General features: G+C 35.5%; 1 protein-coding gene across 1 annotated transcript in view; it reads left to right on the top strand.

Moving 5' to 3' along the window:
• The window catches only part of PRKAR2B (protein kinase cAMP-dependent type II regulatory subunit beta), a 148,966-nt gene that overhangs the window by 97,284 nt on the left and 36,366 nt on the right, over positions 1 to 15,316 (top strand). Inside the window, exons 3-4 of the mRNA XM_074193939.1 lie at positions 943 to 995; positions 10,808 to 10,891. Coding sequence (XP_074050040.1) covers positions 943 to 995; positions 10,808 to 10,891 — 137 coding nt within the window. The remainder of the gene's footprint in view (positions 1 to 942; positions 996 to 10,807; positions 10,892 to 15,316) is intronic.

Here is a 15,316-nt window from a genome sequence, read left to right as displayed (position 1 = left end):
TCTTTGAGAGTATAGGCTTAAGCTAGACAAGATGAATAATTAGTTCCCATATAACACAGTGTTCTTTTGTTCCCTAGACCAACTATAAAACAACCCACTACCTTACATGAAGGAGCAGCTAGGGAATACAGTAGACAGAGTGTTGACTCTGAAATCCTGAATTCAAATTTGGCCTTAGATATTTACCAGCTATATGACCAGGGGAAAATAACTTAATTCTTTTTTTTTTTAGGTTTTCTTTGGCAAGGCAATGGGGTTAAGTGGCTTGCCCAAGGCCACACAGCTAGGTAATTGTCTGAGACCAGATTTGAACCCAGGTACTCCTGACTCCAGGGCCAGTGCTTTATCCAACTGCACCACCTAGCTGCCCCGTAACTTAATTCTTGTGTGTCAGTCTCTTCATCTGTAAAATGAGCTGCAGAAGCAGATTTATCTTTGCCAAGAAAATCCTTAATGGGGTCATAAAGAATCAAACATACCTAAAATGACTTAACAAAATGAAGCTTACATGAAAATCTCTGGTGTATGATTATTTTTTACTGCTCCCCAAAAGATTCTTGTATCTATGAAAGATCCCACAAAAAAAGTTACATGTTGCCTATTTGCAGGTCTTAATATGGAATACATAAAGCTAATACTTACAAACTCAAACACTGATTAATGGTGAACAATAGCAATAATGGCTTTTTTAAGGTATTTCTTAAATTAAGTCAGTAAGGGAAATTGATTTGCAAAGATTCTGACTTCAACTTTTCTTATTATATTGATTATTAATGATATTATTAATGTCTTTTAAAATAATTCATTAACCTAACATAACAAAATGGTGAACATTTGGGTTTTAACAGGTTTTTACTTTACTCTGCCTTGAATTACTAAAGAATTGTTATTTTTTCATACTATTTATTTATTGCACTTTGGGGTTTTTTGTTCTGTTTGTAGTATGTGCAGAAGCTTACAATCCAGATGAGGAAGAAGATGATGCAGAATCCCGGGTAAGTAACTTAAACCGTTTATAAAATGTGAACATAATAGTAATAATAGAAGCAGAAGTAAACAACACATAGAAGAGAATGCATATTGGGCTAATTTTGGCTCTTTTTTTCTCATTCTTTGCTAGTCTGGTAATTTTGCTAAAATATATTTCCTTTCCTAATGTCCCATTGAAGTGTTGAAGTTCCAGGAAAGTTTTGGTAGCACTACCAGGTGCTGAAGTTATTCAGCTCTTGAAGCATCAAAATGATATGTAAATTTCCATATATGTATGTGTATGTTTGCATACTTATACGTACATATTATATACAGAATTCATGGAGTACACAATTGGCTTATTTACTTATTTTAAGGTTTATCAGAAAAGAATCTATGAAAATTTGATTTTTTTAAGTTTTAATTTTCATCAATTGCTACTTGCCAATCTTCTGATATACAGAAGCATTTCCAAAGTAAGAAAATGATTTGGAAGAAGGGATCGTGTCTTAGGAGCTCTCTGATAAAATTCATCAGCTAAGGACTCTAACTAAACTTTCGAGAGACAGAACCCACAAAGGGACCCAGTGAGGTAGTTCTCCTACTCAATGTAACCTGGAAAAGAGCAGAAAGGCTCTACTCCCGGGGGTCAGAGAGGTGGCCTGCCAGAGGGGTGGCCCACCAGAGCTAAAGAACCTCAGCCTCCCGGAGGCAGCCCCAGGGCGCTGGGCGTCTCAGCTCACAGCAGCGGGGGAGTCTCCTGAGCTGCACCCCGGGGAGCACTGGGCACAAAGTGGGGAAACAGCTGGGGACCTCTGCCAGAGCGAGCACATGGAGCCCAGCTCTCAGGGCACACAGCAAGCAGCATGGTCTTTCCCCAGCCCTGATCCAGGAAACAGAAGTAGGCCAGCCGGTAAGCAGGGCATGAGCCCATTGAGCTGAGGGAGGGGAGTGAAGAGAGACTGCCTAGCTCTGTCCTCTGCCCCTGAAACAGGACTCTGGGGCTCTGACCACATTCAGATCCGGACCACAGTCTAGGCCCCCCCATAGAACAGCAGCCCCCCCCCACATCAGCCCCTTGGCAGAGGGGGGTGCTTATGGTCATTCACAGACCAGGAGGGAGGACAGAACCTCACACACTGAGACCCTTGTGGGAGTGTCCCAAAAGCTCAAGAAACACCCCAAACCAGGCCCAGGCTGGGAAAATGAGCAAGCAGAGAAACAAAAAGAAGACTATTGAGAAATATTTTGCAAATGAGCCCAAGAAGGACCAAAATACTCAGTCTGAAGATGAGGAAGCACAAGCTCCTGCATCTAAAGACTCCAAGAAAAACAGAAATTGGGCTCAGGCTATGATAGAGCTCAAAAAAGACTTTGAAAATCAAATGAGGGAGTTGGAAGAAAAACTGGGAAAAGAAAGGAGAGAGATGCAGGAAAAACATGAAAATGAAGTCAGCAGCTTAGTCAAGGAAATCCAAAAAAATGCTGAAGAAAATAGCATGCTAAAAACCAGCTTAGGTCAAATGGACAAAACAGTTCAAAAAGTTATTGAGGAGAAGAATGCTTTAAAAAGCAAAATTGGCCAGATGGAAAAAGAGATAAGAAAACTGAGGAGAACAAATCCTTCAGACAAAGAATAGAATTCAGGGAGATTGATGAATTTAACAGAAGTCAGGAATCAATACTTCAAAACCAAAAAAATGAAAAATTAGAAGAAAATGTGAAATATCTCATTGAAAAAACAACTGATATGGAAAACAGACTTAGGAAAGATAATTTAAAAATTATTGCAATACCTGAAAGTCATGATCAGGAAAAGAGCCTTGACATCATTTTCAAAGAATTACTACAGGAAGGTTGCTCTGATATTCTAGAAGCAGAGGGCAAAATAGAAATGGAGAGAATCCACTGATCCCCCAGAGAAAGAGATCCCAAAAAACCAACCCCTAGGAATATTATAGCCAAGTTCCAGAACTCCCAAGTCAAAGAGAAAATATTACAAGCAGCCAGAAGGACACAATTCAAATATCGTGGAGCTGCCCTCAGGATCACACAGGACTTAGCAGCAACTACATTGGAAGCTCGTGGGGCTTGGAATACAATATACCAGAAGGCAAGAGAGCTTAGAATGCAGCCAAGAATGAACTACCCAGCAAGGCTGAATGTCCTCTTCCAGAGAAAAAGATGGACTTTCAATGAACCAAGGGAATTTCAAAGGTTCCTTTTGGAATGGCCAGAGCTGAACAGAAGGTTTGATCTTCAGATACAGGACTCAGGTGAAGCATGAAGATTGGAGGAGAGGGGGGAAATATGAGGGACTTAATGAGGATGAACTGCATGCATTCCTGCGTAGAAAAATGACACTGATAATACTCATATGAACCTTCTCAGCTAATAGAGCAGGTAGAGAGAGCTTTTATAGTTGAAGCACAGGAGAAAGCTGAATTCGAAGATAAAATATGGTGTAAAAATGGAGTCAATAGAAAAAAAGGGAAATGGAATGGGAGAAAGAAAAAGGAGAGGGGGAATAGTCCAAGATATTTCACATAAGGTTTTTTTTTTATTACAATGAGCTATTGCAATGACATGGAAGGGGGGGGAGGCAAGGGGGAATGAGGGAAACTGCTCTCATCAGAGATGGCTAGGAGAGGAAACAGCAAATATACTCAATGGGGTATAGACATCTGGAGTAAGAAGGAGGGGGGAGCAGGGGGAAGTGGTGGGGATGTGAATAAAGGAGGAGAGCATGGACCATGGGGGAAGAGTGGCCAGATATAACACATTTTCTTTCTTACTTCTTGCAAGGGGCTGGGATTGGAAGGCCTGCCCAGGACCACAGGGCCAGGTGGATTCTGGGCCTAAGGGGTGGTATGGGGGCTCAGGGCTTCTTGGCCCAGGACCAGGGATCTGTCTGCTGTGCCACTCAGCTACCCTACAGCAGAGTCATAGTGAAAGGAGAGAGAAAATAGAGTACATGGTAGTGGAGAAATAAGAAAGGAGGGAGTTGAGATCAGCAATGGCAACAGTGGAAAAATATGGAAATAACTTTTGTGATGGACTTATCATAAAGAATGAGATCTACCCATGACAGAGTTGTTGGTGTTGGAACAAAGACTCAAGCACATTTTTTGTTATGATTATTTGGGGGAGGGTGCAGGGCAAGTAGGGCTGGATGGCCTGCCTGGGGCCACATAGCGGGGTGATCTTTGGGTGTCTGGGGCCGGATTTGGACCCAGGTGCTCCTGGCTCAAGGGTCAATGCTCTGTCTGCCACCCAGCCACCCCTACTATTATTACTATTTTATTTTATTTTGAGTCTTTTTTTTTCCTTTTTTTTTTTTTTTGGTTTTTGCAGGGCAGTGGGGATCGGGTGGCTTGCATGTCACATGGCTGGGTGATTGTTGGGTTTACGAGGCTGGATGTGGACTTGGGTGCTCGTGGCTCCAGGGCTGTTGCTTCGTCCATTGCGCCACCTGGCCATACCTACAATTATTACTATTATTATTTTTTTATTTTAATTTTTTTCCTCTCCCCTTTACTTTTTTCGCCCAAACAAGTATATCTATATTCATGGGGCAGGAAGAGGGGTATTTTGTTTACTTGTAAACAAGAATATTTTATTAATGTAAAAAAAAAACATTTGTACAAAATGAGAATAAAAAAATAAATTTAAAAGAAAATGATTTGGAAAAATCCTCTGCTTTAATTAATATACCTATAAAAGTACAATATATGCCAAGTCAACAAAAATTACCAAAAACACACAAATAAAAAGGTGAATAAATAAATGAAAAGAATTATTACTAGATAATAAGTGCCCAAATAAATGAATGAATTAAAGGCTTTGTGTTATTGGTAGCATATTAGTTTTTTCTTATAAGACCAATAGTTTGCATTAACTTTGTGAAAGAACTCTTCCTTTTTTGGGAAAATGAACTTTCGGTAATGATGTAAAGGAATTTTTTTGTGTTTTTGTTTTGCCATGATGTACTTCTGTTCTCATTCCATTAAAATTGAAAGAGAGTGCTAGTAAATATAAGAAATATCAGTTCTTTTTATTTGCGTATACTGTGGAAAGGGATTCTTTTTGAATATTTTCATTTCTTAAGAGATATATTACAGTAATTTTAAAAACTGTATAATATTGAGTGGTTGGGAAGGAAAGGAATAATTTTTTGCATTATAATTCCTAAAAGATCAAAAATTTATACATCGGTCCCTTAGCAGCCATAAAATTTTTGGAATAAACCTGAAACATTGCTGATGGAAGGAGGGATGACATATGAAAGCATTTCAAGAATGATCCTTCTATACTTGTGACATCTTATTTGGTTTACTGCTTATTAAATTTTTTACTTCCATAGTCTTGAATTGTTCAGAATGAAATGTTCAGAGGAAAATCCCAGTTTTCCATTTCTACCTTTTTAAACCCCACCTAGCATTGGATATGTGGATAGATAAGATACATAGAAAACTGGAATTTTCTAAGTGACTCTGAGTGCATGTCTATGTGCCTATATACACAGATACATCACACATGTATATACATATATACGTATATGTATGTATATATATATATATATATGTACAAACAAATTTATTTATTACTATATCCTAGCTTAACTAATTAAAGCTTTGAGGATAAAGTAGAATTATTCATTACATTCCACACAGTGAAACTTCAATATATAAGACCATTTAATAATCATTTGGGTTCTCAAAGCTGCTAAGGTTGCATCCGTGAGAGTGTAACTGATTTGCCATGTTTGGCTACTAATAAATCATTTGGATTTTAGATAAGCAAAATTAAAAGATTTAGGCTCATCTTAATTCCTTTGGTTTGTGGATCCTGTATAAAATAAAAAGATACTATTTAAGGCCCATCTGCCATATATGTATAGACTTATACTGTAATACCATGCTTATTCAGACTAGTTACTAGCCATCATTAGGGAAATCTACTCTGAATTAATGGAAAATCTGAAAGACTATCATCATATGAATCGTACTCCATGACCTCTAATTGACTGATAACAGTGATATTCTCAGAGGATCCAATTGAGCTGTTTCAGTTATTAGATGGTTTATTTTTATAATAATTATAATAAATACAATAATCATACACTAGTGTTGGTAGAGTACTTCGTGTTATTATATAGATCAAAATTTCTTATAATCTAGCCAAAATAAACTTCATTTGTTCAGCAAACTGTTTTTTTCATCAACTTCAAGTACATTTCAGTTTAAATACTCATAAATCTAATAAATTCCCAATTAGTAGTGTCTGAAGTAATGAATGATCTTTTTTGTACTATTAAAAAAAGTGTTACATGAAGAAAAAGTAATGTATCTATTTTAATAGAATACAATACTTCATTTGGGCATTTTTTCTAGATATAACATTTCTTAGATTAAGTTGTACTTCTTCATTTCAATGCATATTCAGAAAACTCATCTAAACATTAGCTTTCTCTCAGAGACATCAGGGTTTTTTCTCTTTACTTTTTAAAATCCAAACTATTTCTGATTCATTCTGACATGACAATTATATTCAAAAGTGTTGTCAAGTTTTTTAAAAGCTAAACATACCTAATTCATAGCAATGTAATGTGGAAGAGCTGGTAAAATTAGGAGTGGGCCTTCCTAACAAGTAGAAAAAGGATATCGTGTGCAAAAGTCTTCAATGAGCATTTTCTTGTTAAGGGTTCTTTAAAGCAAATTCCTATTGATTACAACATCTTCTCATTAATTTTCATTGTGAAAACAGGAAATCATTTCATGGAAAAATTTGCCTCTAACTATAATAATTCACACTTAAAAATAAAGTTAATTTATTCAGAGATTAAATATATCTGACAACTTCAGAAATCTGCAGCAGTACCGAATTTAAATATTAAGCCCTGCCCCAATCTGTGAAAACCCCCAATCAAAGCCAATACTCTGAAAGTAAAGAAGTAACCTTGAATCAGTGATCAAAAAAAAAAAAAAGCTCAAAAGCCAGAAAACCTATAATTGTTAGGCCATTACAGTAGATTTTATGAGAAAATTAATGCATCATGGAAGCAAAATATAAGATGTTAACCTTTTAATATTAAATAGGGGTAGCTAGGTGATGCAGTGAATAGAGCACCGGCCCTGGAGTCAGGAGTACCTGAGTTCAAATCCAGTCTCAGACACTTAATAATTGCCTAGCTGTGTGGCCTTAGGCAAGCCACTTAACCCCATTGCCTTGCAAAAAACCTAAAAAAATTAATATTAAATATATTGATTGCCATGTGATTGTAATTCTGTTAAATTGAAAATAATTCATTAAATGGGACTTGAAGAAAATTGTGACCTGGTGTTATGTTTGTAGAGGTACCATCATCATCATCATTATGCAATGATAATGAAATATTTGTAAGTTTCAAAGATCATGAGAAATACCCTAAATGGAATTTTATGAAATTCTAATAAATTCTATCAATAATAAGTACAAATGAATGGGTGCAAGCTGAGAAGGAAGTGTCTATGACCCACTGTATTAATGTAGTAGCTAGATGAATTTAGAAAGCTAAAGTTAAGCCAAAAGTAGTTCTAGCACTAATAAAGAAGAAAATTTCTTAGAGAAGAATTTTTCAAAAAGGCACCTATGACATACTTCTCAGAAGGTCTATGTAGTTATATGTCCTTTTTGACTCTTTTCTCATTAATGTGGAAAATAACTCAATATAAAATTAAATCAAAATATTTTTTAAAAACCACATCTGGGGACAACTAGGGGGCACAGTGAATAGAGCACTGGGACTGCAGTCAGGAGGACCTGAATTCAAATGCAGCCTCAGATGCTTAATAATTACCTAACTGTGTGATCTTGGGCAAGTCACTTAACCCCATTGCCTTGCAAAAAAAATACATCTTCTAAGAACTTCCTGGGGTTTATACCTAGTCTACCATTTTTTTTAGGTTTTTGCAAGAATTATTTCTAAGGATAGTTCTGTTTGTTGAGATATATGTATTTTTCTAGCTAAAGGACAAACTATTAGCTAACTAACAATCCTCCCATTAACTGATGGTGATCAGCAAATAAATTGTGCTTCTTTTAACCTTATGTGAGCCACTTTGTTATCTAACTGAAGACCAATGACCTCATTAAGAGCTTTCACTACATAAAAATGGGTATTTGGTGAGCCTGTGGTAAAATGATGAATGCTTTTCTTATAGAATTTAGTGATCTAACAAAACCAGTATTGAGATCCAGGCACTTAATGCTGGTCAGAAATAATCATGAAGCATAATAGGACCAAAATGATAATAAGCAACCTTCAGGTTCTATCACTTTTTATTTCATGTTCTTTATAGAAAAAAATATGATGTTCCTTTAATTCAAATTCTATCCAATGAATTTAAGTGAGAGTCAGTATTAGAGTGGTGAATAGAGAACTGATCTCAATCAGGAAGACCTGTTCTGGTCTACTTCTAACAGATTTTGGTTTTGTGACCATGGACAAGTTCCTCTGATTCCCCAAACAACTTCCAAAGATTGTGTTCTGCAGAACACCTGCTTTGGTGTTGAAGAACAAGAATAAGAACAAGAACAGGAAGAGAACAGCAAAAACAAGAAGAATTTAAGTGAGCACTTATTATAATATTTATAGTATAAATATAGTATATGAATTTGAAACAGAAAGAACCTGAGTTCAAATTCCACCTCAGACACTTAATAATTACCTAGCTGTGTGAACTTGCACTTAACTACATTGCCTTGTAAAAATAAAAAACAAAAATAAACACAAAAAATAGGGTCACATTAAATTTTCAATAACTAATCTTCTCAGATGCAGTTTTTAAAAATTAAATCTATATCCTAACTATGTTCTAGATGATTCAATATCATCACTACTTATAATTTTGATCAATTTTAAAGTTAATCATAAGATAAGGACTCATTTTATCTTTCATGAGTCAGAATTTATGCAAGAATGTAAATTTGAATAATTAATATGTCTTTATATCACAAAGAGGACCTGGACAACATCTTTCAAGAAAAACTATCCTGATGTCCAGGCGCTAGAGGGCAAAATAGGCATTGAAAGAATCCATAATCCAAGGAATGTAGCCAAATTACAGAACTATCCAATCAACTTAAAAATACTTTTAAGTGGCCAGAAAGAAACAATTCAAATATTAGGCTGCCACTATCAGATTACACAGTATTTAACAGCTGCAATATTAAAGGATTGAAGGTCATGGGACATGATATTCTGTTAGCTCTTTTTAACAATACTATGATCCAAAACAAATACAAAGGCTCTATGAAGGAAAATGCTATCTACATCCAGATTAGGAACAGATGGACTCTGAGCATAGATAGTAGTATATTTGTTTCACTTTGTTCAGAAAGTGAAGTTTAATTTTTTTCCCTTTTGATCTATTTCTTCTTTCACAATTGTGACTAATATGCAGATATTAATAGAATATGTCTCTATCAAATTGTCTGCCATTTTCAGAAGAGGAGGAAGAGAGGAAAAAATTGGAATTCAAAATCTTATAAAAATGAATGCTAACATTACCTTGTCATGTAATTTGGAAAAAATAAAATATTATTACACATATATGTATATCTTGAGTAATTATTAGTGTATAATTTTTTGATTATTTAAAATGTATGGTATGTTGAATGAAGTAAAAGAAACCCCATCATCACCTTTGTTGAACTCATTTGGATTATTTTTAAATCTGTGAGTTAACGGTTGTGTAAGAAAAAAGTATTTCTATATAGCTCAGAAAAATCTGACCTTTAAATGTGCTTGTATTGGGTATTGTTTACCCATAAACATTACCAAAATGGAGAGAAGACTGAGATTCTTTGGTTTAAGTCATTGGAACTTTGTGATTTACATTTACTAGTTGACATGAGTCAGCATTCATAGTGAGAATTCTGCCTTCTCTCAACCACCTGTCAACTAAAAAAAAAAAGCTCAATAGTGGATAGTTCCCTGCTTTTCATTGTATTTTTTGTGAAATTAAGGTAATTGATCAAGACTTGAATTCTGCAAGATGAGTTTGTTCTTTGATCTGGGTTCTATTGGCTAAGTGGGGAGTGAGATATATTCAGGTCCTCTATTTCACTGTAGGAAAGCTACTGTCCCAGACATCTCCTATTCAAGGAGTAGTCTCTGTTTAAGTGGTTTAAAAACCACTCCCTCTATCCATTTTCTTCAGAGAATTTGTTCACCTCCAAAGAAAAAGAATTATTTTAGTTTTTAATTAAGGATATTGTCAAAAAATAAATTCTTGAAAATATGAGTTCATAAAAACCAGAGCACATTCTCTAGAAGTACAATATAGCTGCCAAAAATAGATCTTCTTTGACATGTTTCTATACTTAACCAAGATCTCTAAATAAAGTAGATTTAAAATGTGACATAAAATGTAATGTAAAATGTAATTAGCAAACCCAATATAGAAAAAAAATGGCCAACAGCTCAGAGAATGAAGGCTTTCAGAAGCTAATTGGACTGTTTTATTTATTTAACAATTTTAATGTTACTTTTTACTTATTAGTCATCTGAAGAAGAAGCATCGATTTAATATTTTGGGGGTTTTATTCAAATATATCCCTTAAAATGCTTATAATTCCTTGCTCCTGCATAAGATTCTCAGCATCATTTATTTACTAAGGAATTTGAGTCTGAAAGTGGCTTCTGAAGGATAACAAGGTGAAGAGTTCAATCATCTATACAAACTTAACGATCTGTTAAGTCTTTGAAATTTTCAATATTGATGACACAACTATTTTCAAAGATCAACAAAAAAATCTCTCCATTTATAACTTTTTTATCATTATTATTTTTTAGATTATACACCCGAAGACAGATGATCAAAGAAATAGGTTGCAGGAGGCTTGCAAAGACATCCTTCTTTTTAAGAACCTAGATCCGGTAGGAGAAATCTTCATAACATGATTTTTCAATGCTGGTAACAATAATTATGTTGTTATATAGATTGCTGCTTTGTAAAGATATCCATCTCCAAAGATAATGGGGTAACTGGCTTTAAATATGAGGATCAGTTTGCTTACAGAGGGTTTTCTGGAAATTCTTTGGCCCCATGCATTAGGTAAATATCAATTATTTGGTCCTATTGTATTAGGTACTAAAAACTAATTATATGGAAGATGCATGTAAGGATGAGAAAGTCTCCTCAGACCTCTTAGAATTTAACTACATTATTTCAACTTTCTAAGGTTTAAATTTTGCCTTCAGCAGTAGCAAACTTACATTTTTGGGAAGGAAAGAACTGCTACTTATTAATGCAAATATATAATTTTTAATATGGGAAATGATTAAGCCATTATAATTTCTTCTCAAGATATTTGTTTCAAACCTGTGTGTCCTCTAAGATGAATTGGAAAGGTTGTGATGCTAAATATCTTGTGAACAATGATTAGATTGATGGTATGAACAGAAGAGACATCATTCTATGTTGGATCAAGTTTTGATCTGTCTGTTTTTTAATGCTCTCTTTATTCTTACTTTTAGCATTCCCTTTTTTCTTAGCAATTTAATTTGTTCCTAAGCTGTCTCCTAAATTTGTAATTTACTATCTGAGTTGTTGGAGGAACATCATAAAATTTAGACAAAATATGGTCCTTTTCCCTTAGGAGTCTATATAATAAGTAGAAATGACACAAAAACAGATAACCAGACAAATATTGATTATGAGTGCATGAGAGACTTTAAGGAGTACAAAACTATGTGTTCTGTATTTGATATTGAATTTTGCTGGGTCAATGCTCTCCTCTTTGGTACTGTTATTGGGTTGTTTTTGGTTTGTTTGTTTTTCTTAGCATCAGTTGACTGGTACCCTAGTAATAAACATAGAAGAACCAAAAAAAATCTTTGAAGGATTTATTAACTATTTATTATGTGCCAGAGACTGTGCTAAATGCTGGTGATAAAAAGAAAAATTAAAAACACAGTCCCTGCCCAAAAGGAGAAGACTTATATCTATACAAGAATGATACTGTAAAAAATACAAGTTGTTCTTAGGGGGAAGACATTAATATGGGAGGAAGGAGAAGAGAAGGACTGGGAAAGTCCTCCGGTGGGAATTTGAGCCAATTCTTTAAAGAGGTCAGGGAAGTCAGGAGGGTATACATTATTGGTTAATGAATAGGCACAAAATTAAAAAGTGGAGAGTGGGGGGCAGCTCGGTGGTGCAGTGGATAAAGCACCAGTCTTGGAGTCAGGAGGACCTGAGTTCAAATGTGGCCTCAGACACTTAATAATTACATAGCTGTGTGATCTTGAGCAAATCATTTAACCCCATTGCCTTGCAAAAAAAAAAAAAAAAGAAACTGGAGGGTGTGTTTGAGGAATAACAGAGAGGTTGGTGTTACTGGATTGTAAAGGGGAGTTAAAGTATAAGAAGATTGCAAAGACTGGTAGCTATTCAGATTGTGAAGGGCTTTAAATGCCAAACAGGTTTTATATTTGGTCCAAGAGATAAAGAGCAAGCCACTGGAGATTATTGAGTGGAGAGGGTGATGGGGATCATGGTCAGAGTTGCACTGTAAGAAAATATTTTGGCAGCTTATTAGAGGATGTATTGGAGTAGATAAAGACTTGAGTAAGAGATCCAACCAAAAGGCTATTACAACAGTCCTACTGTGTGATAATGAAGTTACCAGCATAGTAGAGAAGGGTAGAAATGAACAACTTGAAAACAGACTGGATATCAATTAATCAGTAAACATTTTTGATGTGGAAGTACAAAAAGGCAGAAGACACAGTCCCTGTCTCAAGGAACTTACAATCTAATAAGAAAGGTAACATGCAAACAAATATATACAAAGCAAACTATATAGACTAAATAGCAAATAATTAACAGAGGGGAAAGCACTAGAATTAAGGAGTGTTGGAGAAAGCTTTTATGGGGTGAATACAAGTGGAGAGATTGAATAAAATATCAGTGTTTTCAATCTACTTATGATGGAGGTCATGCCTTACCTTGGTTTCAGTTCAAAACAGGTAAAAGTTGTAGAGTCACAAGGGGGAAATGTAAACATGGTGACTAGGCCCACAGTAGTCAAGTGCAAAGTGCTATAGACCTCAGAAAGCTTATATTCTGAAGGAAGAGGAAAATATAGAATTATTTTGAGAGGAAATGCAGTAGCAACTGTGAGAGATTAGAAAAAGAGTCAGACAGAAGGTAGTGTTTGTAGTGAGTCTTGATATAACCAGAATTCTGAGAGGTGGAGATAAGGTGACAAGAAGAATAGCCTGGGCAGAGTCATAGAGGTTGGGAATCCTAGGCTAATGAGGGTGAGCAATAAGAAATAGTCCAGGATGGTGAGATCTGAAAATAAATGCAGGGTAGTAAAGGTAAGTAGGTTAGAAAGGTAGGAAAGGATTCAAAAGGAAGCAAAGACAAGTAGGGAAGTTTGAAAAATATTGTGAATTTATTATATACTGTTTTGAAAAGTATGCATATGAAGTTGAGATATGGTTTCTAAGATGGAAATTTTTTCTTTTTTGGCATTAAGTTCAGAACAAAACATTTTTTTCAAAATAAAGTAGAAAAAGAAAGGTAGGAAGGAGTCTAGTTTGTGTAAACCTTTCAAATGTCAAGCAAAGGAGTTACTATTTGATTGTAAAGTCAATAGAGAACCTCGAGTGCTTATTGAGAAGAGTCTTTCAAAACTTGATCCCAATCTGTCTTTCTACCCTTATTATATGTTGCTCTCTTCCCACTCTGCCCTTCTATTTCTCACACCTGGCACTTTTCTTTATACTTTATACTTTACAAACACTTTACATACTCCAGACTTGGAACTCTCATGACCTCACCTCTGCCCCAGAGAATTCTTGTCTTCGTTGAAAATGAGCTCAAGCCATCAAATTCCACTGGAAGACTTTTCTGAGCCCTTGCATTGCCAGTACCTTGTTTATTCCTTTTATTTAGATTTGTTCTTTGATTGCTTCCATATGTACTTATTGTCTCCCTAAGCCCTTTGAGAACAAGAATCGCTTCATGATTCATATTTAAATTTCTAGCACAGTGTATTCATGCTTCATAAGAGGCAATTAATAGGGGCGGCTAGGTGGCACAGTGGATAGAGCACTGGCCCTGGAGTCAGGAGTACCTGAGTTCAAATCCAGCATCAGACACCTAATAATTACCTAGCTGTGTGACCTTGGACAAGCCACTTAACCCTATTGCCTTGCCAAAAAAAAAAACAACTAAAAAAAGAGGCAATTAATGGTCTTTTTGATTGATTAGCTCTATGATTCAGAATAAAAATCACTTTGGTGACTGTTTAGAGGATGGTAATAAGACCTGTTGGAGTAGCTCCAGCAGCTCGACAGTAGAGTGAATAGAGTATTGGGCCTGAAGTCAGAAAGAACTGAGTTCAAATTCAACCCAGACACTTAGTAACTGTAACCCCAGGCAAATCCCTTAACCTCCATTTGCCTCAACTGTAAAATGAGAATCATAAGAACACCTGCTCCCCAAGATAATATTTGTAAAATATGTATAACTGCTAACTATTTTTTTTATTTCAGCAAAAGATAATGTGGATCTGGACAAGAGTAGAAGTTGAGCGAACAGAGAGAAGGGGACAAATATTAAAGATGTTGTGAAGAGAACAACAGCCAGATTTGACAGCATGTGAGGTGTACATGAAGAAGAGTGAAGCATAGTGGGCTTATGGAGGAGATGGAGTAGATAGTAAGCTTTGCATTGTACAATACTGGATTTGAGATGCCTGAGGGATTCAGTTAGAAATATGTTATTGATGCTCAGAATAGAACTAAGGAGAGAGAAATGATCTGAGGATGATTAACATAAAGGAAAATGGAAATGGAAAAGTGAGAGCTAATATAACGTCACCAAGGGAGAGAATGTAAAGAGGGTCCAGGACAGAGTCTCACTTTCTCCTCACAGTTAATCGAAGTGACATGGATGATGAATTGAGCAACTAGCACAGTTACAAAGAAAATCAAAGGAAAATAATGTCATGAAACTGAGAAGGATTCACTAAGGAGACATGGTCAACAGTGTGAAATGCTGCAGAGATCCTATATATTGAAAATTGAGAAAACAAACATTAGATCATGATCTAAAAGACTTCTTGTAACTTTGGAGAGGGAACAGTTTCAGTTAAATACTGAAATCAGATGCTAGAACTCCAGAGAGCAAAGAAGGGAATAAGATGATAAAAGGAAACACCAATTGTAACTGACCTTCTCAAAGAGTTTAGCTCAGAAAGGAAGGCAAGATTTAGAGCAATAGCCAGGAGGAATGGAGGAAGATCATGACAGTTATTTTAACATATAGGAGACTTGGATGTATTTGTAGGC

This window comes from Macrotis lagotis, chromosome 7 (assembly GCF_037893015.1).
Source record: "Macrotis lagotis isolate mMagLag1 chromosome 7, bilby.v1.9.chrom.fasta, whole genome shotgun sequence".
Taxonomy (NCBI): Eukaryota; Metazoa; Chordata; class Mammalia; order Peramelemorphia; family Peramelidae; genus Macrotis; species Macrotis lagotis.
The sequence above is the reverse complement of the archived record's forward strand: the minus strand, read 5'-3'. Positions and strand labels throughout refer to the sequence as shown.